This window comes from Morchella importuna (assembly GCF_003444635.1).
Source record: "Morchella importuna strain M04M26 chromosome Unknown Morimp01GS001, whole genome shotgun sequence".
Taxonomy (NCBI): domain Eukaryota; kingdom Fungi; phylum Ascomycota; class Pezizomycetes; order Pezizales; family Morchellaceae; genus Morchella; species Morchella importuna.
Window position 1 is genome coordinate 1236884 of NW_025763398.1, and position 27877 is coordinate 1264760.

General features: G+C 44.3%; 10 protein-coding genes across 10 annotated transcripts; 6 read left to right on the plus strand and 4 right to left on the minus strand.

Moving 5' to 3' along the window:
- Positions 1–673: 673 nt before the first annotated feature.
- On the minus strand, positions 674–3366 carry LAJ45_00281 (uncharacterized protein; the record flags this gene model as incomplete). The annotated part of the gene is made up of 7 exons (XM_046109882.1): positions 674–786; positions 839–926; positions 992–1030; positions 1105–1289; positions 1460–2353; positions 2512–2888; positions 2948–3366. The coding sequence occupies 7 exons, from the start codon at positions 3364–3366 to the stop codon at positions 674–676; spliced, it is 2115 nt and encodes a 704-aa protein (XP_045976575.1).
- A 490-nt stretch (positions 3367–3856) lies between these two features.
- LAJ45_00282 (uncharacterized protein) lies at positions 3857–6162 on the plus strand (the record flags this gene model as incomplete). Its single annotated transcript, XM_046109883.1, has 5 exons — positions 3857–3886; positions 3960–4044; positions 4103–4990; positions 5044–5934; positions 5999–6162. 5 exons carry the CDS (start codon positions 3857–3859, stop codon positions 6160–6162), a joined length of 2058 nt encoding a protein of 685 aa, XP_045976576.1.
- A 1008-nt stretch (positions 6163–7170) lies between these two features.
- Positions 7171–7977, minus strand: LAJ45_00283 (uncharacterized protein; the record flags this gene model as incomplete). Its single annotated transcript, XM_046109884.1, has 4 exons — positions 7171–7206; positions 7265–7632; positions 7714–7879; positions 7957–7977. The coding sequence occupies 4 exons, from the start codon at positions 7975–7977 to the stop codon at positions 7171–7173; spliced, it is 591 nt and encodes a 196-aa protein (XP_045976577.1).
- Positions 7978–8718: 741 nt separating this feature from the next.
- On the minus strand, positions 8719–12557 carry LAJ45_00284 (uncharacterized protein; the record flags this gene model as incomplete). The annotated part of the gene is made up of 7 exons (XM_046109885.1): positions 8719–8814; positions 8875–9036; positions 9090–10958; positions 11014–11612; positions 11664–11838; positions 11891–12088; positions 12150–12557. The coding sequence occupies 7 exons, from the start codon at positions 12555–12557 to the stop codon at positions 8719–8721; spliced, it is 3507 nt and encodes a 1168-aa protein (XP_045976578.1).
- Positions 12558–12803: 246 nt separating this feature from the next.
- Positions 12804–14475, plus strand: LAJ45_00285 (uncharacterized protein; the record flags this gene model as incomplete). The annotated part of the gene is made up of 4 exons (XM_046109886.1): positions 12804–13145; positions 13223–13504; positions 13566–13947; positions 14009–14475. The coding sequence occupies 4 exons, from the start codon at positions 12804–12806 to the stop codon at positions 14473–14475; spliced, it is 1473 nt and encodes a 490-aa protein (XP_045976579.1).
- Positions 14476–15200: 725 nt separating this feature from the next.
- On the minus strand, positions 15201–17764 carry LAJ45_00286 (uncharacterized protein; the record flags this gene model as incomplete). The annotated part of the gene is made up of 6 exons (XM_046109887.1): positions 15201–15263; positions 15316–15412; positions 15470–16907; positions 16972–17246; positions 17558–17656; positions 17709–17764. 6 exons carry the CDS (start codon positions 17762–17764, stop codon positions 15201–15203), a joined length of 2028 nt encoding a protein of 675 aa, XP_045976580.1.
- A 253-nt stretch (positions 17765–18017) lies between these two features.
- Positions 18018–19465, plus strand: LAJ45_00287 (uncharacterized protein; the record flags this gene model as incomplete). Its single annotated transcript, XM_046109888.1, has 8 exons — positions 18018–18131; positions 18188–18246; positions 18308–18406; positions 18478–18927; positions 18989–19104; positions 19167–19186; positions 19248–19410; positions 19461–19465. 8 exons carry the CDS (start codon positions 18018–18020, stop codon positions 19463–19465), a joined length of 1026 nt encoding a protein of 341 aa, XP_045976581.1.
- A 16-nt stretch (positions 19466–19481) lies between these two features.
- LAJ45_00288 (uncharacterized protein) lies at positions 19482–20798 on the plus strand (the record flags this gene model as incomplete). The annotated part of the gene is made up of 5 exons (XM_046109889.1): positions 19482–19589; positions 19667–20150; positions 20224–20287; positions 20386–20545; positions 20607–20798. The coding sequence occupies 5 exons, from the start codon at positions 19482–19484 to the stop codon at positions 20796–20798; spliced, it is 1008 nt and encodes a 335-aa protein (XP_045976582.1).
- A 1935-nt stretch (positions 20799–22733) lies between these two features.
- LAJ45_00289 (uncharacterized protein) lies at positions 22734–24555 on the plus strand (the record flags this gene model as incomplete). Its single annotated transcript, XM_046109890.1, has 10 exons — positions 22734–22882; positions 22940–23160; positions 23223–23248; positions 23311–23327; positions 23439–23504; positions 23568–23599; positions 23655–23896; positions 23968–24113; positions 24200–24342; positions 24428–24555. 10 exons carry the CDS (start codon positions 22734–22736, stop codon positions 24553–24555), a joined length of 1170 nt encoding a protein of 389 aa, XP_045976583.1.
- Positions 24556–25036: 481 nt separating this feature from the next.
- LAJ45_00290 (uncharacterized protein) lies at positions 25037–27110 on the plus strand (the record flags this gene model as incomplete). The annotated part of the gene is made up of 6 exons (XM_046109891.1): positions 25037–25610; positions 25660–25734; positions 25854–26023; positions 26097–26570; positions 26629–27029; positions 27098–27110. 6 exons carry the CDS (start codon positions 25037–25039, stop codon positions 27108–27110), a joined length of 1707 nt encoding a protein of 568 aa, XP_045976584.1.
- Positions 27111–27877: the final 767 nt, after the last annotated feature.

Sequence of the window (27877 nt, forward strand, 5' to 3'; positions counted from 1 at the left end):
TCGTTGGTAACCAACGAAACAGGAAGAAAGATTCCTCATGTTGATCCTGGAGGGTGTCGCATGCATCTCAGTCCTGCCAGAAAAGTTGGTTCTCCCCAAAGAAAACCTTTCCTCCCACACAATAACCAAACACTGTCACCATTATTATCAAAACGCTTAAAGGATCATGACGTTAAACGGAGGGTTTCGTTTCCGGAAGGTACCTATGGGGGTTACGGAACATCCAGTATAGAACGGAACATTGAAACTTTTGATAGAAGGAACTTCAGGTCGAAAACACTCCCAAGAAACATGGAATATGCAAAAGTCGATACGGGGCCCCTTTTGTTGGGACAACCAATCGATCTTTTAGGGTTCATGTGTGATGAGGAAACAGACCTCAAGATTGTTTCTGGGCCCGAGCTAGACCCACATGGCCATAGGAGTCCCGAAAAAGAGAATAGCTTTGATTCAATCGAATCATAAAGCATTGGAACTTGGGAATCAAGATAGCATCCAATGTACTAGTACTAAAAGAGAATCCAAATAAGTACTAAATCACCGAACTAAAAGGGCCTGAACAATTCAAAATTCCCATCGTTATTGAATCTCCTCATAACCTCGTAATAATGTAATAACCTTGATAATTTTATAAACCAATATAATCATCTAGCCCTTGTGGAGCCCTGCTTCTTCATTTCTGGTTTCGTGCAACGGCCGCGCACAGTTCCACTTTCACACCTGCACCAGACAAAACGTGTATCCAGAGTCTTTGTTTATCACCTAATCTATCATTCTCGGATTTGACTAGAGATTGACTATATTAGTCGTAACTCGAAGAATAAAAGAAAACCCTTACCTTCTGAAAACATGCATAATTTTTTTTTAGGGTTCCAGAGGAATAGATCTGGAAGACCTGATGCCCTTTGGCGGTATTCCTGGCAGAACTATAGGTCAAGTTGAATCATTAGTATTTCCATAGAATAATATTGCGATTTCTGGGTGTACTTACAACTTTACAAATGATGCCCAATGCATCCCCGCCAATACACTAGTATCGTTCCAGTCATAAGTTTTCTATCCAAGATTTTGGGACAAATAGAGAGTTGATGAGGGGATACTGACGTCAACAATCTCCAATAGATCTTCTTTCGCAAAACTCCAATCCAAACCAACAATGCATGTCCTTCTGCATCTATGTTCCCGATCAATATTCTCAATAATAGCGGCTGCTCCCCCATTTGACAGCTCAGCTAAGCGATGGTTGATTTCACTCAAGCGGGCGGGGTAGAATCCGTCTGTAAACAGATCTAAAGGGCATGTTTGAAACTGGGTTTGGAAAACATTAGGGAGATAAAGAAACATGATATCGTAAAATAAATAGGCAAATAGGGTTTGAGAATCCCCCCCTCTGAGTGGTATCCCTTCCATCCTTCGCTTCGATAATAAGATAGACACATTTCCTCAACGCTACATTCACCGCCTTCCTTTTCGTCTCTCCAAATCGTTTTCCTCCCCATAGCCGAGTCATTGGCCTCTATCTCTTGGAATACCCTCTCGCCCATGATTTTCCTTTTTTCAGGTTGTATTAGTCTAGAATGGCCAAAATCGTGTTGATCTTTTTTCGGGATACGTAGCCTTGGCTCTAATTTCATGATCCGCTTTTGTAGATCATAGTGATAGATTAAATGTGTCTCTGGATCCTGTAATCCCGCCTCGCATGTTTTCAATGCTTTCCGCAACCAGATTTTCTTGTTCGCCTCTGAGGTTGTATTTGAAGTTGGGCCAGGGGTGATAGAGGCCATGTAATTTTCTTCGATCAGCGCTCTTCGTTGATACCATCCTCCTTTCCTGGCAGGATGATGGCCACGTTGAGCAAGTAACGCGTTAAGGACCTCATATTCTCGTGCATAATCTTTGAGCCTACCAAGAACGTATCCACCCTTGTGAACGACTCGAGTCAGGACCCAAGCTGCTGTGAAGCGTCTCAGATAAACGTTCTCTAGTTCTTCTTCTTCGTTGCCATGTTTTCTTTCCTGATCCTCGGCGATCAAGCGCTTCCATTTTTCATATATTCGATCAAGAATAGTTCCCACATTCTCGAGGCCTTCCATTGTTGTAGAACCATTGTTTTCAAGAATCTCATCGACGGAAGATTGGATCTTAATGCTTTCCTCGAAATCTAGAAGAGAGGCACGAGTAGGAAAGATATTGGATGTGCGAGATACAATATAATTTGGGAAGTTACGGCGTTGTGTTCGTGCAAGAATCATTGTAGTGAGAGATTTTTCTGTCCACTTGGAGGAACGGTAGAACACGAGGTGGACACGTTCAAAAAGGGTTGTTGCGCTTGACTTAAGGCGGATGAGGGGCCCTGGAGAAGCGAATCGGCACACAGTATTAGGAATGTATGATCTGATATAATATTTGAGAGGAACAATAACGGACTCGGAAAAAGATGGGTTGGGTGAAACCGGGTGATATTTCATGATTCAAAAAGCGAATTCAAGGAAAAGTGAAATTGGGCTATACCAGTCATTTCCAATGTCTTTTTCACAAAATGCGTATCGCGAGTAACATAATTCCCTTTCTTGTCAAAGCTAAGCCCGAGTTGCCCCTTAGATCCGAGTCCAACTTGTCCACCTGAAGCCTTTTTCAAAGCCGCCATTAATTCAACCTTATTTGAGCCAGTAGCCTTTGCTTCTTTTGCGATTAATTTCAGTTCCTCCCCATTTAAGAGAGTAACAGCTTCTTCCAGAGTAGTTATGGCCTTTTCGTTTTCAGCAAATCCAACTTCATCACATTGAAGTGTTTTGCACGCGGAAGACATATCGGAAATATCGTTGTAGTAGCCAAGCTTCCTTACACGAAACCAAGCCGATGTTTTGCGGAGAAACAAACGAATATATCTGAGAGGGTAGCCGCGTTAGTATAGTACAAGGAAAGTAGTTGATAAGACTGGTCATACAGGAACTGAGGCTCATATTCCAAGGACCGGTACTTCGCAAAAATCTCTTGCTCGGAATCGGAGAACAAGTGCAGTTCATCTTTTAATACTGTATCTAGTGCCAGATTGAAAGCTTCGACATATATAGACTTGCGATATTTTTCTGTAGCTGTGTATTCCCTTATGGCCGTATCATGGTCGTTTGGTAGTGGCAAGGATGCGTATAGTCCATTATCTGCAAAAGATGGGGAGTCTTCCTGTTCACTTTCTGACTCTGACTTCTTTCCTATTATCCCCTTAATATTATCCGTAGATTTGTGTAAATGAACATGTTTTATCCGTTTTGGAGGTCTGTTGTTGTTGATGTTTTCCTGAAGACGGGGCTTGCTTTCAAGATCCACCTCATTTCTGCTTGACTGGCCGAGGGCCTCTAAAACCATGATGGGTGCTGCTGTGAAGGGAGAGGCGGTAGAATTTTGCCTCTCGGTGGTGGGGCTTAGACTACTCATATGGGTTAGGGTTAGATTAGGAGCCACGATTATGCGTTCTATTTAGGTACAGCTTAGTCAGATGCAGGGGAAGAGCGGCGGGCTCTTTTGGCGAAAAAGTCAAGAGGACACGATGCTCTCTTGGGCTCAATAGATACCCGCATTGCAGAACCTACAGTTTCTTCTATTTTATCTCTCCTTTCCCTCGACAACCAACAACCACTCAGCTCCCCTATTATAGGGCCTCCCAGACAAGCGGCACCTACCTACAAATAAGAGTCGACAAATAACTACCTGGCTTCTACCATTCCTTCTGATCTCAACAAGCTCCTTTCGTTTCCTCACATTTACTACTTGAAAGCTCATAATATACAAATCGGACTAGAGGGGAAAATAGTAGAGCTAGAAATAAACCAGCGGGCAAAGCGCTGATCCCGCAACCATGTCGCAAGACTATAATTATGATGACCAGGTACATCTCTTCTCGAGAGGATGCAGTCAGAAGGCTACGAGCTTATAACTAACTTGCAATCTTATCAATTTAGGGACAATTTTTCCCTTATTTTATCCTTACACTTTCAGGGCTGGTCCTCGTACCGCTCACTTACTCCACCTTTGCGCCCAGTAAACGTAGCTATTCCTCACTTTCTAGAGCCCTTTGAGCACGATTGCTAATGTTTGTACTCAGAGCCGGGACTTTTAAAGACACCTCTCCTAAAAGACAACACCTATAAACCGCCTAATAGCGACCTGATTGATGGTGCGCGCCGTCGACAGGCAAAGCGGGAACGCCGCTTGAAGCGCTTTATCTCCATTGTTTTCGGATGGGTGTTGTTTGCCTACATGGTTTACCTTATTGCTACTACCAAAAATGCGGAAGGCAAGAAGATCTGGGATCCGTATGACATTTTAGGAATCAGCACATCAGCCACTGAAAAACAAATCAAATCTCACTACCGAAAGCTCTCTCTCAAATTTCATCCCGACAAAATCCGCCCTACCGAGAACCAGACCATTGAGATGCTCAACGAGCAATTTTCGGAGCTGACAAAGGCCTACAAAACATTGACAGATGAGGAGATCCGCAATAATTACGCTCAATACGGTCATCCTGACGGAAAGCAGGCGTTTTCTATTGGAATTGCTCTACCCGTTTGGATCGTCTCTGAAGGAAATTCTTACTACGTTCTTGCTGTTTATGGATTATTGTTCGGGATATTACTGCCATACACCGTGGGCCGTTGGTGGTACGGAACTAAGAAGCACACCAAGGATGGGGTTTTGATGGAGAGTGCTGGTAGTCTTTTTAGGGCTTACGATGAACACATCGACGAAAAAAAACTGGTATCGATCTTGACTGTCGGTGAAGAAATGAAACATATAACTGGTGGCAAAAGAGAAAAGGAATGGATTGGGAGTGAAGAGGCAATCATTGAACGGAAAATCCGCGAAGCAGGAGTACCTGAAAGGGAGCTTGCTGCATTACAAGAACTAGATGGCTGGCAACGAAGAGCCTGTGGGCTTCTATGGGCGTATCTTTATCGGGTTGATCTGGGAAGCGAAAAACTTGAAAACGGTATACTTTCCACAATGAATTATCATTAGCTGGCTATTACTTACATAATCTAGCAAAACTTGACATTGGCCCTGCAGCAGTTGCGCTTAACAGGAGTTTTCATGCAATCTCACTCGCTTACAGCAACACCCAACCAATTCTTGCTTCTATGTCTCTGAACCAAAGCCTTATTCAAGCTATCCCTCCTGATCATTCACCGCTTCTCCAACTGCCCAACTTCACCAGCGAGATTGTTGCTGCTGTTGAACAGGATGGGGGTAAGAACCACTGGACAGTTCAGCGCTTCATGGCCACTCCTGAAGAGAAACGACGAAAACTTTGTGTTGGCAAGGGACTTCTTTCGGAAAAGCAATATGAACAGGCTATTTACTTTGCCAAAAATCTTCCTGCGCTTTCTGTAGAGGATGCATTTTTCAAAGTCATGGGCGAAACATATATCACACCCTCTAGCTTGGTACAATTCGTGGTTAAATGTAGAGTCATCCCTCCTGGGTCTAAAGCGCCCCCTGTCGACCCTAAGGATCTACTGGACGAAGACCCCGAAGAAACCGATGTTGAGGCCCTTCTTGGTCGCAAATCCCGTTGGTCACAATCGAAACAGGGCGAAGAAACTCCAACTACTCCATTTGCTCACGCCCCATTCTATCCTCGAGACTACACACCAAGCTGGCAGATCTTCCTTGCAGACGCAAAGCAAGCCAAGATGATTGTTCCTCCTCAGGCTATTACAGGCTTCGAGAAGAGCACTGATAATTTTGCTGTTCAAACATTCAAAATGCAGTTCCAGGCACCACCACAACCGGGTGAATATACATTCGTGATGCATTGTGTCAGCGATTCTTACCTCGGAGTCGATACCAGACGGAGCGTGAAGCTGGTTATTAGCGATCCTAGTAAAGTTGAGAAGATCATTGAGGAAGATGATATCAGCGAACCGGAAGAAGGTATATCTTGCCGTTTCCCGTGATCTTGAGAGGAACCAGAAATTAACCAACTGTTTTGTTATAGATTCGATTGCAGGCCAAATGAATGCTATGCGTGGAGGCCCGGTTAAAAAGAAGAAGGTACCAAAAGACGATGACTCGTCTGAAGACGAGGAGTCCGACACCGATGGGGAGCAGGCTGCCGAGGAAAGCGAAACAGATACGGATACGGACACGGACGAGGAATAGTATCTCGACTATGTGTTATTCATTCTGTTATGTCTTTTTACCAAGTAATGAGGCTTGGTTCGGGGTTTTTCTTTTCTTTTTGCACGTGTGTTATAATTTAGGCTGTTTTTTTTCTTACATGGACGATGAAAAAAAGGAATGGTTTGGGCAGTGATTCTCTCTAGCTTATTTATAACAATTGTAACTGGTGTCTTGATCTTGTATTGTTATGGTTGATGTTTCATTTTTCCAACATTTGGATATGTGGATTTTGAAGTTAGAGCCACGGGGTCCAGAGTAAATCTTACACTTGTCTCTAGATCTTCATATATTGTCGGGTGCGTTTAAACCGCCGATTCTCCTACCTAGCTCTGGTTTCCTTCTGGGATGGATTGGATTCATCTTCTTGGCTTATAAACCAACCATTTTATCTCCTAATCGTACCTACATATAGTGTATGTATGTGTATGCAGCTGTCAAGATGACACCTAATCAAAATGCTACCTACAGTATCCAAGCTACCAATATATATATGCATTCGGAACCCCCCGCCCATAGTGGGGTAATTATTGAGGTTGGGACGCCAAATGTTTCCTGCATACTCTACATGATGTACCCCTCGGTTACAAAACTGATACCAGTTAGGAAGATTAGTTACTCATTATCGAGATATCGCGGCGCTCTCACTACCTCCGAGATCAAGTAGTGTATGGACCCGTCAATCATTAATAATACTGCGACATATATTTTTATAAGTCAATAATAAGAGGTTCGCATTTATGACCAATATTCTTGCGAGCACTCGTACAAAGCACCAAACCTCAAGTTTCATCCCAGGAAAGTAGCTCAATCAGAAAGACAAAAAAAGGAAGAAAAAACACCGAAACAAGAGGGGAAAAAAGAGTAAAAAAAGATAATAGAACCCCCAACTAGAGAAATGACCGAAGAAAAACAAATATAGTTTAATAAAATTTCATGCCCCTATGATTGGCAAGGTCGGTCTCCGGTCCACCACTGAGATGTGGAAATCTAAGTAATTACACAGCAACTATTTTGTTTTTTGGCCTATGGGTACGAGTCAGCGCGAACCCTTCATTGTTGCGATGGGGGGAGGTCCGGGTACCTGGGTGTAAAACATCTTGGACGAGGAGCTCAGCCCTTCACTTCTGGCAACTAAGTTGTCGATTTTCTCGCCCCGTTCCAGTACACTTTCGATAGTCTTGTGCAAGACAATCTTTGTCTCGTCCAGTTCTTGTTGAATCCTCAGCATGCTATCGGCTTGTTTCGGATCCTGGTACTTGACGATGTACTCGCCCAGGACTGGAAGAGGGAGTTTTCCAGCTTGAGACCATTTTGCGCGAGTATAAGTTGTCAAGAAATCATCAGAGACCTGCGAAAGAAGCTTGTGCGCGACTTGTTTTGGATATTCTTGATCGGTGATCACCACGCTGACAATGCCCTCGGAACGCTTGTACACGTAGAAGACGTAGGCTATATACCGAAGGTTAGTGGATGAGAACTATTCACATATCCCCTGTGGGGCGAAAGGGTTTCCGGAAGGCGGTAGCGTACATTGTTCTGCGACTTCTTGACGTGGTGTCAAGTCCTTGCTCTCCGCTATGGCACGGGCGAACAGACTCATGAACTCGCTAACGGGAGTCTGTTGAAAATAACCGAAGCTCGAGAGATCAGTTTGAGAACAAAGCTCAAAAGTCGGCTCAGGGTCTCTGCGGAACACCTATACGCATTGTAAAGCTGGACATTAGCTTCAATTCACTTCCACCGGTAGGTGCTGCGGGGAAAGTAAGCACTCACGCCGATGTAATAAACCTTCATTTTGATAGGTTGAGATGCTTGAAGTTGCTGTTATAGCTCTAGTTGTGTTGTAATAGCACTTGATGTTTACTACTGCTATGATATGTTTGAGTTGCGGTGGAAGGGGGTGAATAAATAGTAGACAGATTGACTGGAGGAGTTTCCTGGAGGCAATGCTGCTTAGTCTAGACGCTTGCAGTTTCTAGATAGGTTCTGCACGTGGTCAACGCTTTTGGAGCTGACACATGTTATCGCGCTTATCTGAGTACAGCGCCTTCACACGCGCTTAGTATCTACATTTCTTTCTCCATCGTATCCTACGCAATATTAAAATCATTTCGACTTTCCGAAATACTACTATCTAAAACCCTCAAATAGCCGCATCATACTCTACTTGAAGGGCCCTATCATGGCCTCGATAATATATAGTTAACTGGCCGGGTCGTCTCTTAATTCCCTTTGGCGCGCGATTGCATGTGCGAGTGATCATCTGTGATTCTCGATCAGCCAATCTCCCAGTTCCTACTGCAGATTGATAATTTTTTTGATAATTTCCCGCCGCAGAGGTTCCTCATGTATTATATAGGGGTTGACCCAACTAGAAGATGCATTTCCCGGCCGCTCATTGGCTAAATCACTGAGAGTATTACCACTCAGAAAACCAAGAAAAACACCCAAAATGATCTCTCATTAAATTATTCCCCTAGATAAACCAGACCCGCGATACTTTTATTTATGCTCTCCTTCCCCTAGATCTGTATATTATGGCCTATTTACTTCAATGTTCTTCACTAGTTCGCCTCCCAACCTCGCGATCTCGTTGAGAATGGCTTTCTTGTTGATAACGAGCTTTGCATCCTAAGAAGAGTTAAAATTAGTAATCAAAGTTCAAATCAGTTTAGAAAAAGAAAATTTTACATTTCCATCGTCCTTGTCAGATCTCTCCGTGATCGGTGACGTCGAGTATGTCAAGTTTACTTTCCACCCTCTAGCACCTGTGCAGAGTGGGCTCCATAAACACCCCACAGTTACACCAACCAAGCAATCATAGAACATGATAAAATTATGGCCATAAAGATTCTGTGGAGATAGTAAGCTTCAAAATTTATTATAGAGCGCAACTGGAGACGAACCGAAAGCTCCGAAAGAAACATTTTCACAGGGTCAAGCCCTAGCTTCGAAATATCCTGAGTTGTGATTATCTCTGGTTTTTGTAAATTCTTAAATTTTGGTTGTTGCTTTTTTTTTCGGATCCCACCCGCCGTAAATGCTGGATTGAGCTGAAGGATAAAATCATAATCTTTCATAGAGTGTGTAAATAGAGTTTCAGCCTCGATCTGCGAGCCGCAGTTCTTGACCAACTCACAGGCACTCCTTGCTAATGCCGTCATTCTGGTGGCCACAACCTTGATCGGCCCATTCTCCGTCCATGTGGTCCCATCTTGGCTGTGATTTGAAGCCGCAAAAAGAACAGTTTTGTTCAGTGCAGGATCGTTCTTTCTCATTGAGTCGAACCTCTCGATAATTTCCTGGATGGCTGAGGGCCCCAAATCGCCAATAGACATGTCTACAATCAATGGCTCTGTTCTCCAGTCCCATTGAGAAATGAATGAAATTGTCCTCAAAAACCCAGTCATTACGCTAGATGGTCTCACCCAGGATGATGGATTGATGAAGCATCGGAGTGTAATAAGCTCTACTAGCTCATCCGATATATGAGGGGATAGTAAATGTGAGTGAAACCATTTCTTGACCAGCCTGATCGTCGGAGAAAGGGCAGGGAATCGGTGACAAAGTTTTTGAAGGTCTTGGGTATGTAGAGGCCCATAGATGAACGATCTGCAATGTTCCGACAACGCTTGGGTAATCTCCTCTCTAGTACGAGGAGAAAGGCTTTTATCCTTCAATTGCCTCTCAAGAAGGTTTCGTTCTCTATCATGATATATCCGAACCCTAAACGTAGCACCCGTAAGATAAACAACGTCAAGGAAAGCGCTGTTCATAGTATTGTGGCCTTCGTTCTCAAGTCCAACTCGGGTAACAATATCCTCGCCTTTTGCCTGCTCAAGGAGCTCTGCAATTTTCAAAAGAAACGCGATCTTTGCCTTTTGGACCGCGACGAGGTCTTCGGGCCATTTAAGTGAGCTTTCAAACTGCACAACCACGTCTGCTGGTTCCATCAAGTATTGCCCATCTGCAGCAACCAATGGAACCTCCACTGTAGAGTATCTTAAAGAAGGCGCAGCTGCAGATATCTGTCTCACTTGTAAGGGAAGACCTTCAAGAGCTCTTAGATCCTTGACAAGCATATCGAAACCATTCATCGCCGGCTGAAAAGATGTTGTAGACTGGGAGCCTAAAAGCTGGGATTTCGGAAGAAGACGAATAAATTCCTCGCCGATAAAAACGGCATCTTTCGCGACATCTGTTCCAATATGTCGCTCTACAATATACTGGATAATCTGATTGAAAATCGACAGTTTTGAGTCTTTGTCCGTCCAGACAACACTCTCGAGGATGCTTCCATCTTTGAATCTACGTAGTTCTGCTTTAGGGCCCCAGAATTTACGATATTCTGCCGCCTCTTTCTTATGTTCTGCTGGAGGACCATGATCCACAGCTCGTGCGTATTGATTAGCATCCAACATGAAACCAACAATTATCTGCCTTTCAACTAAAGGTTGGGGGGGTGATTTCAGGTTAATGCTTCTGGGGGAAGGTGAAGGTAAGATCAGATGAATCAGAGAAACCCTATCTCCAAGGCCTCTAGCCAGAGAGTCATAGAGTTTGTAGGAATATGACAGCAGTGTATGAGTCCTATGGTCTGCATCGTTCGATACCATGGTGGATCCCAGTTCTGTAGTCGCTTGAGAAATTGGAATACGAGTAATGGAATCGAATCTGGAATGTAGCTCATCAACCTTATTTAGAAATATGGCATCGAAGTTGTCAGATGTTGTATCATTGAGGAGTTTCATGGTCATCGTCGCCTCGTGTTTTAACTTGAGAAGCATTAGTTCTGAATCATATATAAATTCCGCGAACGGTTTTACGAACCAATCTATACGACCATGGTGTCATTTTGAATAGCAAGTTCAGCCCATTCGAACCATCAAATAATAATGGCAACCTTGAGTCTTTGACTTTCGCTTCCTCGCCGGCATTGAAAATCAATGGACTCGCTACCAAATCTCTTGTTGCCAGAAACTGGATTATAGCCTTAAACATCTGGTAGTTGTTATATCCTTGAGAAAGAATGGCGTGTCCTTTGGAATCCCCTCCTTTTAACAGAAATGACATCAAAATAGCCCATTCGAAATGGCCAAACCCGCCCTTGCTAATCCCCCCTCCGAATCCCCGTTGATGCAACCACACTCTTCCTAATAAGCATGCATCTTTGAAAGATGCACAATTCTCAGAGCTGGAATGAAGTTGTGATAGATGTTTGAAATAAGTTGTATCGGCCAATAGGGATGAATTGTATGATGTTGTTGGGCCTGGTTCAGGCGTCTTTTTTCCGTCCACCTCAAGTGTTTGAGAAACCCTTACACAATTTTTAGAAGGGAGTAGCTTATTTGTCGCGAATGTATCTCGAGAAGCGGCGGGGATCAACCTGATCGAGCACTTTGAAGCGGTAAAATCTAGTTCATCGCCATCTATAATTTAGTTAGGATTGCCTTTTTTATTGGATTTTATATGAAACCTACTGCCACTAGGAGAAACCACCAAAATGGGGCGTAGGAGGTCTTGGTTGATATAGTCAATTGTTAATTTTACTTTGATATCCTTAGACTCTTGGATTGCCGCAGCCAAATTCGCAAGATAGTATGCCCTCTTGTGAAAGTATCGGTAATTAAGATAATCCTTTTCTTGGAAAATGTTCTAAACCTGGTTTAGCATATTATGGTTCCTTAAATTCGACTTATGGACATACCGAAGGCATTGAGACAATCAAATCGATCGAAAACCCTTCACTTTGTTTAATCAATGTCTTAAGCGCATATCCGCCAACGATGTTGATATAGGATGGCGTTGCATATGAAAATTTGTACATAACATCCTTTGCCGGTTTTGGATCCGGGAAGGGAATGTTGATTTTGCGCCTGTTCATCTCTTTCTCGGCCTCGCATATCTGCCGGTTGCATGGTCAGTAAGACTTTTCGTCTAGGAAAGGTTTGGATAATGAAACTCACGGGAATATCTAGGTTTTCAGGGATAGCTTCAATAATACTCTTTAACCTGTGCAAGACTCTCTCCACAGGTGCCATGCGCTTCTGGTAGTTTAGACGGACTTCCTTCAACAACTCTTCAGTTTCCATCCGGAACACGTTCGATTTGTATTCGTACATGTCGCTGACTGCTTGAGCCTTCTCCTTCTCAGATACCCCTCCATCAGCGCCCTTTCTTTTTCTTTGCTTTCGTTCTTTTTGGTTCGAATTGGGGGTTTCGATGTCATCCTCGCCAGAAGACTCCATTTCACTACCGTCTGCTTTATCTTCAACTTCGTCAATTGAAAAATTCTCTGGCACAGAATCACTTGCAACTTCTATAGCGCTGATTTTGCGGTTATCCGTTCGGCGTTTTTTCGTAACTAGGGCCATTTTGCTCGTCCTTGTGGGTTTTCGGAGGAGTGTGGTTGCAGACAAAGTATCAAAAATGTCATGACCCTAAGAATTTTCTTGTGTTACCCTAGTCCCAGTTGATGCACGGACCATGCATGAGGCTCACCTACATTTACTTGCCGCAAAAAAAAAGTCCTGGGCATTTTTAGAACATCTACTAGAATTGAGCCCAATCATTTCTTATTTATTCCACAACACCCAAAGCCCCCGGAAGGATATCAAATAATGTTGACTGAACAGGTGATTCTCGGCACCCAGCGCTCTTCACTCGATAACTCTAGTGTTTCAACAGCCGAGTCTAGCATTGCTGTCTTTGACTTGCATACATATTCACAGACAGCAAGCTTCAAGCGCTCTTCGACACTAAAAAACTGTCTTGCAGTAACCCCATCGCATATTTTCGCTGCGCAGGGTGATAAGGCAGTTATCAATATATACAACAGATCGAAACAAAATTTAGAATCTACAGTGCCATTCCAAGAAAAGTTCACGGTCATTGAAGCGAGCGGGGGATCTGGAGCATTTCTGGCTGGAGGAACCGACTCTGGACGGCTCACAATTTGGGAGGTTTGTGTGATCCTTAGAACCAGTAACGGTTTACCAAAATCTCTTTTTAGAAAGGTTTATAACACATTGCCTTCTAGACTGCAACCGGACGATTTATCTCGACCCCTCAAATACATCTTCAAAAAGTTACATGCATCGCCTTCGACTTTAATTCAAATTTTGTCATAACAGGTTCCGCAGACAGCAATGTCTATGTATGGTCTCTGGTCTCCTTACTCGACATTCGGAGTAGCGAGAGAAAGCCGGAGAGAATCCTTGACCGTCACCAGCGGGAAATCACAGCTATATCACCTGGGAGAATCGGTGCAGCGGGGCCAACTGATATTATGGTCACTGCTTCAAAGGATTCGTCTTGTATAGTAAGAATCATTTGAAAAACACTATAAGATTAAACATGGTTCTAGCCACTGACCCAGCTAGGTATGGGACTATCGTAATGGTACTCACTTACGAACATACATACTTTCCTCTGTTCCTACAGCTTTAGCGCTTGATCCTGTGGATCGCGCTTTTTATGCAGGCCTCGAGGATGGAACAGTTCAAAGCGTGAGCTTTCACAGCAATGCTGGCTCTGATGAAACGATGGATACATCTTCAAATCAACTGTTCTCCGAACAGTTTCGGCATGTTCCTGTGACACTCTCAGGGAATCGTTGGCATGCTACTGATCATGAAAGCCCTATTACATCAATGGGTGTTGTCTACGAGGGAAACTATCTCGTCACTGGGACCGAGAAAGGAACCGTCAGCATCTGGGATGTAGCCACGGGTCATGTGTTCCGAACGCTAGCGCAATTCAAATGTAAGCATCCGGCCCTTCATTTTTCGTAATCTTTATTTATTCCAAGCCGTTTATCATCTAGCTTCTGTGACAACTATCAAAATTCTACCTCCAAATAGCTTTGTCCCAACTTCTCCTAATGCCCATGACACCATCGAGCAAACAACAATTAAAAAGCCGCGTTATGATGCCGTTCTTGCATCCGCTTCCACAATTGTCGACTTGCATAACTATGCATTAATGACCAAATCAAATGGGTTTATTCATGAAACCGTTTCAGCATCTCTTGGCACCAAAAATCCCACCCGGATCTCAAATTTCACGCCACTTTCGGACTCAGCGGTTGTTATGAGAGGTATGATAGATATGAGAGCATATACACCATCACTAGCATCAAAACACAAAGTTGAGGCATTGGAAAGTGAGTTGGCGATGTTATATGACCATTATGACCGCCTGGCAGCGTTGCATCGGGATACTTGGGATGGTCATGCAAGGTGGCTACTAGAGAATGCTAGTACTACCAGTAACAGTAATAATGGTGCCTAGAGATAGGAATTAGGCGTATTTTGAATTGCGGTATAATAACATATAAATCGATTCAACATATGCCATTATGATTTGGGGCTTCGTACATGCATATGTGACCTTAACCATTATGCCAATGTTCGATGTTGTAAATACGGTTATGTCACAGTACAAGAGCCTGGTAAAATGTTATATTTTGCTATAAATATACTTCGTCTATTCTTCCCAAGGGACCTGGCCAGCATCAAAGTACGCAGACTACTACAATTATGGTATAGGGTAGCTATACATGTATGCGCATATACATGTACTTATGCTGTACGGCATGAAAATGGAAATTACAGAGTTCTTCCATCAATAGAGCGTTTTAGCTGCGCCAGTTGAACAGAAAGTCGAGCACTTGGACAGAAAGTCCTGCACCTCTTATTGGCTGAATCCTTGCAAGTCTTTGCCTAAAATAGTGAGAATTTCTGTCCAACCTGTCCGACTTTCTGTTCAACTGGCACAGCTAAAACGCTCTAATGCTGGGAGTTAATTTTTTTTGTATTATTCCATATTATAATTACATCTAAAACCCCCCACCAAACTGTTTTTTTTGTGTATTATGTACATAATATGTAAAATAGTCCTAGGTTCTCAGTTAGTAAATTTCATGATGTATGGTATATGAATAATCTATCCACATGATCCTCCTAAGAACAGAAATAAAATCACCAAACATGCCATGTTTAATAGTTTACCTAAATTTAGTCTATTGTAACAAAACCAGCATTCTCCTCCTCCTCGTATGTCTCAACTTTACCTCTTCCCTACGGAGACAATGCTTGGTAAATCTCTGCAGTCCGTGGTTTCATTTGTTACCAAGTCTACAACTCGTACGCCCTCAACGTTCAGTACACCAGTTGCCAACGCGATGAATCGAAGTTCAGCTGTGTGACATGCCGAGGGTAGTAACGGCCTAATATGGGATAATGATTAGGTTTTGTTTTCAATGTTATAATATGACGCGACTTACCCAACCCTAACATCGTTGACAAGTGGGACCAACTCTGCCGGTTCTAGATACTGCGCCCTGTGTGTCTGGTACACGACATTTTCGTCCAATACCGATTCCGTTGCATCATCCCCTGCTGGTCGAGGGGGTAGAACTTTACCTTCCCCGACCTTTCGTCGTTTTGGTGGAACGATGAGTGCTAGTTTTCTTGCACGTTGGGAACGGTTTACGACGAATACTGTCCAGAGGAAAACTTCGCCCACATATACTCTCGAAGGGCCTGCAAAAGTTATCGTCAAACCCAGCGCACTTTCCTGGTTTTGGAAAGACGCAAATGAGGGAGATGATAGAATGGGTGGAGTAAAGGCAATATTAGGTGAAGGTTGTGCAGGTTGATAAACAGGCCGAATGCCAGTAGAGGAAGAAACAGTTGCGCCGTGAATTATACTACCCAAAGAAGGAGGGCGATGAGTTCGTTGTATTCCCGGAGTAGGTGGGAATGAAGGCGTTACTGGAGGCGGGGAGAAGTCTACAGTTGTTGTCCAGTTTGTGAATATCTTAGGATGACAGACTGAGGAAAGATGTGCCGTCGCTCTTAAGCTTACTGAAATCGGGCGAACCGGTGAGTTAGAGGGGATCGGTATAGGATCGCTGGAGGTTGGGAGAAGATCGGTTTGAGTAAGAGTATATAGAAACGTTATATCATCTCTGGGTCGGCATTCTATCGGCAGTGTGGAAGATGATATATCTTCTAGTGCGTCGGCTCTTCCACCCGACAACGCAATGTCAACGCTCTCGATAGTAACATCGCAATCCCCGAAGGGGGTAACTTCAAGATCTAGGGAAGCAATAATTGTTTGTTTAGTCCCGGAGAAAATACGTGAGTAACGCAAACGAATATTAATCGCAGGGTATATGTTGAAAGAGCGTTTTGAGGCATAACCGAAGGGACGCAGAGCTTGCTGGGGAGCTTGAGTCACAGGGATAACGCGGGAGACACGGGATGCCGAGAGACGTGGAGCAATCGAAGATAAGTAGGGGTCATCTGAGAAGGATTCGAGAAGATTGAGACCGACAGGTTGCCTGGAAGTGATATATTCATCCTCGATCACAGATTTCTGAAGCTCGGTCGGTCGTATGGTGGTAGAAGCCGTGAATATCACACGAGGGTTATTCAGGCGAGCTCGGGGGTGGCCTAATGGAACCTCCAGTTTCCATATAGCTAGCCTCTGCGAGTCATCCCCCAATAGAATCCGCTGGGTTTCCTTTTCATCCACGACTGTCTGGAAGAGCAAGTGGAGCTGCTCGTGGCCCTTCCCCCCATAGTCTGTTTGGCGCTTTTGGCCATCTACCGCCGCTACTTCAAGAGATACGGCGAGTCGGGAGAGGTAGGATTCATAAAGACTTTCCTCCAGGGGGATGAGGATCTGAAGAACTACAAAGACCGGAAGTGTCTCATCTATATCGAAGAACACTATTAGCCTTCATCACTGGCTCTATGAAAATACATAATCCGAACGAACCGTAGAAGAGCGAATCACGCTGCGCAATGGTAGCTACAGCGGGGATGCCGCCAGCATATGTTGCAGCTGGTTTACTGCTATCCTCGAGCGTCTTAGAAATTGCCTGTGATATATCGAGATCTGAGGCTTGGGGAATAACGAGCTCGAGACGGGCAGACTCCTGGATCTCGACTGTATTTGTCCTGACGTGTCCTTTTCCCCGTGGGGCTGTAGCAGGCATTGCGGATGTAAGGGCAGGATGGTGAAGATGGAGTAGAGCAGTAGCTCCCTGCGAACTGATCTGTTAAATATTTCAGCGTCTATCTACTGACATCCATTAACTAGGAGTTGGCCCGGTGTTACCACCGCGCGATAGATAACCTAGATACATGTATGTAGCAATGATGGATATACATGTATAACTTTAGGTAGGTTTACGTTCTTTTCTTCATTTATAGTTGTCTCCACTAAACCCTAACTACATGTACCCCTCTCGTAGAGAGTTCGATTGTTGGAATTATAATTAATCCATAGCTTCCGTTCATTACCCCCATTTTTTTTTTACTTAAATAGGGCGTATTTGCCGGCCGTTAATTTGAAAATTGACCCTTTGAACTTCACAATTCCTCCGCGGACAGGGCCTATCAAGTAGAAGGAAGGTACGTGTACATATAACAGGAGGCTGTAAAATAGTTCCTCACGCTTGCTGAGATACGTTAGCAGTAATAACTGTAGTCTCGGGAAAGCGTATTTGATACCCACTAAATGTACCACATAGTCCGACTCCATACACACTGTCAATGAGTTGGAACATCTAAGTACGTGACCTGAACATGGACTAACTAACTGAATTGTGATCCTGTGATGCTAAGGGTTAGGGCTATGATTCATTGGTCGAGATCGCCAGCCTCCCTACCTACCGTGTCTTCCTTTTCTGCGCGAAACCTTCCATTGCAGCTCCAGGGAAAGAAAAACAGAGAAAGGTTGAAGTATCCACTTTCGCAGCGTTCACCTCTTTGTCTTCAAATATCGACAGTTTCCTGTGCCATTCCGCATCTTCATTAATCATGTCAGCCCTATGGCAGGAAGCGAAGAATCCAGAGGGACGAGTTTACTACTACAATGTTCAAACAAAAGCCACCCAATGGACCAAGCCAGTAGAGATGATGACACCAGCCGAAGTGAGAACCGGTTTCTCGAGCTATAAAGTTAAAAGTTGATACTGATGCTATTTTAGAGGGCCCTACAAGATCTGCCATGGAAGCAGCACAAATCCGAAGAAGGCCGCCCCTACTGGTGAGTTTCTAATACCGCTATATCCACTTCTGACGCGGTACTAATCTGTTCGCCGAAACAGGTATCATGAGGAGACTAAACAGACCACCTGGGAGATGCCCGAGGCCTATAAAGCTGCTTTAGAGAAAACACAGGCGCCTATAGGATTGTCTCATATTCCGTGAGTCGCGAGATCTCCCCCGAATGATGTCAAGCCTTGTGTTTACAAAATTCAAACTGATAACGGAATAGGCAGCAAACCTTCGTCGCTGGGGGCACACAAAATTTCAACAATCATTACGAAAACAATGACCGCCAGGTAGCCCTCCAGGGTGCGCATATGGACACCAGCATCGATGGCGCTGCTAAGCCCATGTCTCTTCCCTCTGCTTTAGCTAATGATAAAGATGGTCCACAATATTCCTCCCATGACGAAGCCGAGGCGGCATTTATTAAGCTTTTGCGTCGCACTGGAGTGGCGCCAGACTGGTCGTGGGAGCAAACGATGCGCACAATTATAAAGGAGCCGCAGTATCGTGCTTTAAAGGATCCTAAGGACAGGAAGGCAGCATTTGAGAAGTATATTGTCGAACTCAAACAGCAGGAGCAGGAGAAAGCAAAGGATAGGATCACGAAGCTGAGACAGGACTTTGCAGTCATGTTGAAGAGTCATCCCGAAATTAAATATTACACAAGGTGGAAGTATGTTCACAGCCACCCGCCCCCAATCATCTTAAACCGTGCTAATGGCCTATGCCCGTAGAACTGCGCGACCCATGATCGAGGGCGAAACGATTTTTCGATCTAGTTCAGACGAAAGCGAACGTCGCCAATTGTTTGACGAGTACATTGTAGAACTTCGAAAGGCTCAACAGGAGCGTGAGCAGCAAGCACGAAAGGAAGCATCAGAGGAGCTGGTTGGCTTACTAAAGTCACTTGAGTTGGAGCCATATACACGTTGGTCAGAAGCCCAGGCGATCATCCACGCGAATGAACGTTTCCAGTCTGAAGAAAGATTCCAGGCATTATCCAAACTTGATGTGTTGAACGCTTTCGAAAACCATATAAAAATGCTCGAGAGAACATTCAACGACAAAAGGCAGAAGGTCAAAAATACGAAAATGAGAAAGGAGAGGAAGTGTAGGGAGGCCTTTACGGCACTTTTGAGCCAACTTCGTACTAAAGGTGACATCCGAGTCGGAACAAAGTGGAAACATATTCACCCGTTAATTAAGGATGACGAACGGTATCTCAATATGCTCGGCCAGCCTGGCTCTACGCCTCTCGATTTGTTTTGGGACATTATGGAAGAGGTTGAGAGAGACATAAGATTGAAAAGGAACCTAGTTTTGGATATCTTGGATGTGAGTTCCCCAATCTGTTTCCTTAATCTGTTTCCTTGTTATAACAGGGCGTGCTAATACCCTATTCTGATACACAGGAGAAACGATTTGAAATCAGAGAGCAAACTACTCTTGAAGATTTGGAAAGTGTGTTGAAATCTGACCATCGTACAGCACAATATGACCGTGAAACGATAGCTGCTCTATTCGAAAAACTCCGTGAGAAGATTGTAAAGCGTATCGAGGACGACCGTCACCAGCAGGAGCGTCATGCACGCCGCAAAATGGATGCTCTAAGGTCTGTTATGAAACACCTTGAGCCTCCGATTGATGTGACGGATACGTGGGAACAAGTCCGTCCTCGTATCCAAAAAATGGATGAATTTATAGCACTTGATCCAGAAGAATTACGTCGTACAGCGTTCGATAAATTCATTCGTCGGCTTAAAGATAAGCACGACGATAGAGAGAAAGAACGAGAGCGGAAAGAGAAGGATCGTGGGGATAGAGATCGCGGTGACAGAGTGCGGGAAAAGGATAGGGATGGGCGAGCTTATCGTGGAGATGCTGCTGTTGAACCTCGTAATGGTCACCGCTCAAGTGCTTCCTACCACAAACCTACTGATTCTCGTCATCATCGTGACTCCCACCATAGCCGATCTCCAGAGCCTGATGCATATGAGGCAGAAAGAAGGAGGGCCGCTGGCGAAAGAGAAAGGGTGTATCAACATAGGGGAAGTGTAGCGCGAAGCACTTCGCATCATCGCTCCGAAAGAGGGGAAACGAGAAGGCCCGATAGTAGACATAGACACGATAGAGACCGAGCGGAAAGTGTCTATGACAGAGAGCGAAGAGAGAGGGAAGAAGAGAGAGAGAGGCTTTATAGGACTAGAGGTGACGATGAATATCGCACTAGAAGAAGAGCTAGGCCTTTAAGTCCTACAGAAGAAAGCGATGATGGTAGAAGGGATTCAAAGGTATAATTATCCTCCTTTTACTAAAGACATGAAAATCTTAATTTACTAACTTCTACATCAGAGATCGAGACGGGAAAGAACCCCTAAGGAGAGGACCCCCAGGGCAAGAACACCTGACGAAAGAACTCCAGTGGGCTATGACTATCCCAGAGATGTCCGCTCTCCAACCATAAAGGCATCTACAAAACAGCCTGAAAAGATGCAACTTGATGAGAAGGCAGAAGAAAGCGAAGAGGGCGAAATCGCAGAGTAAATGTTATGTTGGCTGAAATGAATTAAAAACGGCTGTTTGTGGCTGCACATCTATAATTTGTGCTGGAAATCTTTGTACTTAATCCCCTTTCTTCGCAGGACGGACAGCTGATCGATGTAGCTGTGATGAGTTATAAAAAAAACCTTCGGAAGAACGGGAGTGTCTTGATTTAATTAATGCTGCTCAATCATGAAAAACGGTGTAGGGTGTACTCACCTGTATATTAGAAGAGTTTTGTTACGAAGTTCGCTTTATAGTTTGTGTGCGTCTCTATCCATAGTCCGTTAAAGCTGCCTATTGATTCGGGCGGCGTATTTTCAGCTGTGGCTTGTGTCTGGATCACACACATATTCGGCTGCCACCTTTCCTCTTTTAGTAATTATAATATTCCGTCAAATAGACAGCATCTAAGCACCAGATTATGGGATCCCTCCGTCTGTATTCAGGACTTATGGCAATTAGTGGCTCACCACACAAAATCTACTACCTAGCTAAAAGCGGCGGCCGGCGGTGCAAAATTGTCCCCACTCGTCACGCAAAAATCCTCAATCGAGTAGTGCTTTAAACAATCCTCGCGATTCGCTGGAACAGACGAAGGGATCCCTTCGTTCGTTTTGACCATAAACGCTATTGGGGGTGTTTAAGTTGTTCCAGCGACTTTTATCTCTAGCACACCTAACCCACACTCCGCGAACCTCGAAGCCACAGATCTTTCTACTCCTAGAGGGTATCCACCCCCTGTAGCAGTTAGGATTTTGAATATCAACTCGGCTATGCTATGTGAATCGCGGGCACGAACGAAGGGATACCGCTGAAATACGCCAGGGTTAGGGCTCTAAATAAAAATGTTCGAATCTAACCCTAACCCTATACCGCCCCCTCCCCTCCCCCTCCCAAACTACCGAATGGAGTGTGACTACAGAGTGTTCCGCCAGAAACCAGTCTCTTGTAATCCATAAGAAAGGGGTTGAATTGGTGTTTTCAGGGTAACTTACATCCTTGATCGTCTGCCACTGTTAGAAAAAGATGAGTACTAACTAGCGAAGCTAAGATTGCCCAATCTCATAACCGGCCTACAAGGAGCCGGTGACACAGAATCTATCTAGAAGAGAAATCTTGGAAAGGACCCCGGTATATAATAGAAAAGGACCTAAAGATTTTATGGCTTAGCTGTTTCTTACCATAATTTGAACTACTACTCGTGAATTTTCACTGCCATTGGTAGTTAGAACATTAGTCGATGGTGAACCACGACAGGTGCTCACTCTACTATTCTAGTCCATGAGTCTGCTACAAATATTACATGCAGGTGCCACAAAAGCCACTTCCAAATCAGTAGCCCGGTTGGTTGGCTAGCTCAGCCCGTTAGGCATAATCAACCGAGAGCGTAATACAGGAACGGCTAGCCTTTTGATTCATGCCATGTCATGCGGCCTTATCTACGTCCGGGTAACCCCGCATTAATCCGGGGAAACCGCTTGGCCTGTGCAACTGATCAAGTCCCGGCAGGACTCAACTCAGGCTAACAAGTCTACCTAGACCTATTTTATATCGGGAATTGGCGGTAAAATGGAAGAATAACGTACATGTACCTACATGTAGCTATATTTTTCACTGGCAGGGATGAGTGTCAGAGTAGTCGTCTCGAATCATTGCTTATGTAATCAATATAGGATTCATCCGACTTGAATGTGTGCAACAGTGTAATGCTGCTAACAATGTGATTGTTTCACCGGATAAACTGGAGAGCTTCTAAGGACAGGTAGCAACACCTTACACACGATATAATAACGCTCCGTGTTTCCTTTTCCTATATTGGTTTCTGCGACTCGAGGTTTCCCTCTTTTTTTTCAATCTCTACACGTAATCTGCTCTGCTGTCAGGAGCTTCACATATCGCAGCCAATCGTTACATTCTTTTCAATTCTCCTTTGAAATGAGAACGTCACTCTCAAGATCAGGGCTCTTGAAGAGCTTCAACGCCATTGCTCGGGTACTCTTAGTACTTGCACCTGCACATTCTTTCGCCCAGGCCGACAGAAATTATGAATATGATGCTGAATACTCAATCGGGCTGATCCATCCGTGAGTTACACATATCGCAAAAAGAATTCAGGATTATGCTAATATGAGTATCCAAAGGTTCTCCCAAGATAGACATACAATTCGTGGATACCAAATATTTGGCGATCCGCAGATACTCTCGGACAGATTGGTCCTAACACCACCAAGCCCCGGGAACCAACGCGTTGGACTATATACGCAAAAACCAAATCCATATAAGGAATGGTCCGTCGATATTGATTTTAGAACATCGGGCGGCGAAAGGCCTGGTGGGAGTTTCCATTTCTGGTACACCGCAGGTGGGGCTAGTGGAAGGGGGGACTTGAATCGGTCTATACCTCAAAACCCTTCGATGGACTAGCTTTGGTCGTTGATTCGTATGGTGGAGTATGTTCAACTGAAATTTGGTTTTTGGGGAAATTTTTTCATCTAACCATTGCCGAGTACAGTCAGGAAGCGTTCGGGGGTATCTGAACGATGGCCAGACTGACTATTCAATCCACCACCATGTTCCCTCACTTGCCTTTGGCACTGTGACATAAATTATCGCAACAGAGGAGTTTTGACATCTCTAAAGGTTGTCCAAGGGCCGAAGACCTTTAAGGTCGAAGTTGATGGAAACTTGTGTTTTGAAACGGAAAAGGTGCATAAACGAGGTTTCCCTCTACTTTGGCATACTATTTTGCTGACCGTCTTTGTGATTCAGGTTAAACTTCCTTCTAGCTACCACTTCGGAGTGTCAGCACTTACTTCAGACACTCCTGACAGCTTTGAGCTCTTTCGATACTTGTAGCTTCCCCGGAACAGCGTGGAGACGCATCTGGGACTCAGCAACAGGATATTGGAGATAATGAGCAGATAAATCGCGAGTCATCTCAGCAAAACGCTCAGAATGACGCCCCCAGAGCGCATGGCCGGACACCTCACGAGCAGGACTTTGAGGAGTACATTCCCGAGTTCCAGGACACATCTGCAGAGATGTACAAAACGCCGGAACAGCAGTTCCAGGATTTGCACGATCGATTGCAGGGCATGGTGGGTGATCTTTGTGATTGTTTATTATTATCCACAGTAATATCTGATATTTCCTATCTTCCGAAAAACAGACACATCACATGGCTGCGATCCAATCCCAAATTGGAATGCTCTATGACAGACTCGATGCGCTGACCCACAGGCACGACGACATGCGTTCTGAAATGAGAGGAACTAGAGTTCCCCGCAGCCAAATTGATAATATGGAGACCAAAATGTAAGCTCATTAAATTGTCCCCGAGATACGCTCTTAATAAGTATGGTTGATGTAAATTGGATCGTTTGGCTCATGGACCTATGCAGAAACGTTATTGAAAATCTCGCTGTACAAATTGGGAACGCAATCACCCACAAAGATTACTCACACCAGTTCGACGCGCTGCAGAGGACTCTGAGAGAGCATCACTCCAATTTACTATATACCGTCCCCGATACCGTGACCCAAGGTTCGTTCGTTTTAACAAAGCCCTTTTCATTGTTTGCCCCAACAACAAAGAAGACACAAAGAGCTGATATCATTCTGGTTTTTAGCCCTGTCAACGAGTGGCTCCAGGCTTGGAACATACATTGCAATTCTTATTGCTTTCCAAGCGTTTATTGTTGCTGGGTACGTTGTTTACAAGCGGAGGAGAGCAGGCTCGCCCAAAAAGTACTTGTAGATGTCATCGTGAGGGCACCGATCCTGGAAGATCCGAGAAATCTTTTGTCGTTTATCCATTATTTCGCCTCTTATATCTTATTGTTCCTTTTTTTTTTTTTTTTTTTTTGCTCCCGGACCAAAAAATGGTTCAAGACAGGAACGATTGTTTTGTATTATAGAAAAAGTTCGAGTTCAAGTACAAGTGGAAGAGAGCGAAGTGTGCCCACCTTTACCTTTAAACTGCCACAGCAGCCTATCGGTTCGAGGCTGCTGCATGCAGACGTATTAGATCAAATGTGACACCTGGTTGATCATCCCTGCGCTGGGTAAGCCTCATACATATCTCCCGGACAGACACATGGTCGGTCCTCCAGCAAGTCAACAAACAGCTGCCTGAACCGCAAAACATACTTCTCTTCTGCATTATCTTTCGTTGAGTCCTTCATTGAAGGATATCTTGACAACCTCCCCTACCATAATTAATCACTCTTTAGGTCGCTATGGCGCACAGGCAGCAGCAGCGCAAGAAACGCCTTGAATGCCCCCTTTGTCAGTTCCATGACAACGACGAGTATGTACTCCTGTTACATATAGAAGCGTTGCACACAGAAGACTCCCCATTCGTGGTTAAGGAAGAGTGCAAGAACGCCATTAGCGGTAGCATCGGTGGCCGTGGAAATTTCAATTCTCTAGACTACGAATTTAGAAAAGTTGAGAGCGAAGAGACGACATATGTCCTTTGCCCTGAGTCCGGGTGCGGGGAGTCTGTGTTGTTGATGGAGTTACAGACTCACCTTGATTTCCACGATGCAGAACAAATATCCATGGAGGATGTGAGACATGAGGAGGGGTATAGAAGCTCATCCGGAAGCTCGAGCGGGAATTCTCCAGCGAGTTCAGCCTCGAGTCATAAAGAGATGGGAATTGCAAGGGATTCTGTGTATATGGAACGGGAAAGTGGGAGTGGTGGTTGTAAATCGGCAAAGGAGACGAATGGTGGTAGCAGCAGAAGTAGTAGCGGGACTCGAAAAAGAGAGAAAAAGGAAAGCAGAAGTTTGTTCCTAGGAAGAGATGGTATTATATCTAGGGAGTCGGTGGTACCGAGAGACGCTTACAGCCGTAGGGAATACGATAATAAGGATAGGGGGAAACAGTTCAGGGAGAGTGATCGGCGAAGAGAAAGAGATGAGCGTAGGGAGTATGATAAAAATGACACACGCAAAGATAGGGAGAGTGATAGAGGAAGAGAAAAAGAACGGGATAGAGGTTTTGGACACAGACCGGTTTACAAAGACTCTGAACCTTTATCTTCACTAGTAGTATCCACAAGGCATCAATCGCCGAAAAAAGTATCTTTCCCACCGGGACAGCGCAAAGATACCGTCTATACAAGCAACAGTTCAAGCAGTTCGAGGAGACACGAAAAATCAACACCAAGGTCAAATACAGTCAACCCTTACAATGACAGTAGGGTCAAACGTTTGGGTGTATGTGAAGTGGCTTCCCCCCTTTTACCAATCGATTACTACCATCGTCTTCGAATAAAACTAATTTATATAGAAATCCGACCTTGGGCCATACGCCCATGAACATCAAATGCCTGATTGGCTCCGCAAGGAACTTGAAAGGGGCGGCAAAGTCAGCACACACACCAGGATCGACAGTGCGACTAATACTATTGTAAAAACTGTGTCAGTATCCAATGAAACTTCAGATCTACTTCCTGTAATTGCGCTTCTGTGTGAGCGTGACCCAAATGTTGCACGCGCCTGGTTATGTCATCCATGGGTAAAACATGTGGGAAAGCAAATCATGGGAGAAGGTGGATTCTGTGGATATAGGAATATTCAGATGATGATCAGCTACATTCAAGCTGCCTTTCCGAGGGGAAGCCATCCCTTCGAAGGAGGGATACCTTCTATATTAAGAATACAAGACTGGATTGAAGAGGGTTGGGATAAAGGCATCAACCCCAGCGCAAGGCTAGAAACTGGTGGTATTAGAGGCACCAGAAAATACATAGGAACATCAGAGGCTAGTTTCCAAATCACTATGGAATATCTAACCTAAAGAGTTTAACTAATGTGAACAGGCTCAAACGATGTTACTTTCTCTCGGGATCTCCTGTCGTCCGTTCCCATTCAATAGATCTGAAGGACTTCAGACCCAGCATCATTTGCTTGACTTTGTTGAGAGTTACTTCGAATCGGGTACAGCTCAAGGGCAGGTCATACACAGAGTTTCGCGGACCCAGAAACCGCCAATATACTTTCAACACAGCGGACATTCGATGACGATTGTGGGCATTGAGAAGACTTTGGACGGTATGAGAAACCTACTTGTCTTCGATCCATTCTTTACTCCAAGCATACCCATGAAGAAATTGATTGGGATGAGACCTTTGAAGGGAAGGCTGGACTCGGAGATGTTGTTGAGGGCATATAGGAGGAGAATGAATTACCTACAAAAGTATAAAGAGTTTGAGTTGATTTGGTAAGTCCGGATCCTTCAGTTATGCTGTGAGATGAGAAATTGACTATTTAGCTAATTTCATCGTTTAGTCTGGACGTATGAGACCGTGGGGCAATCATCACAGGCAAGATGCGCGTGTGAATTTGGGGGTTATCATTCTTCTTGCAAATTATTCCCGCGAAAACCCCATATATAGCTTCAATAAAAGTCTAAGCTTTTAATATCTAAACGGCTTATTGTTTTTAGGCAAGCAATTCATCATTAGTAATCCCATTTCTGTACATTAATTCTGTTCTTGGCTTCTCTTTCTTTACTAAATAATCTCCGGGTGAGAACAAACATTCGCGTTGATTTATAGGGTATGGCAGGACCAGCCCTATTTCTAAAAACTAACCCTCGTAGGGGAGGTTTGCTGGGTATCTAGAGTAGAGAGCTACATATTCCTCATTAGAGTTTGTGAGAAAGCGAGGATGGGTGGGTCAAGACAGAGCACCAGTTAGTACCTGTGATTCAACAAGTCTCATGTTATCTTGGACATAATTAGGCGTTTCAGAAACAGATATGTATAGAAACAGGGGGATTCGCTTGTTCCCTAGGTAGGTTGACCTGGACTATGGAGTGCTTTGGTTTATCTAGATTTCGGTGGTAAAATCCCCTACCTATATACTCTCTAAACTAAAACCGATATGCACATTATACAGTACAATCATAATCTGATTCATGAACCATCACTCGGCTGATCTATAACGGCAGTCAAAAGCGAATAACACACAGGTAATGACGGAAATGCTGTGGAAATTTGTCCAAAAGGCCTTCCGACTAAGAAGAAACTAATAGACCCCTATTTGTGAGTCTCATTTGATCAAGAG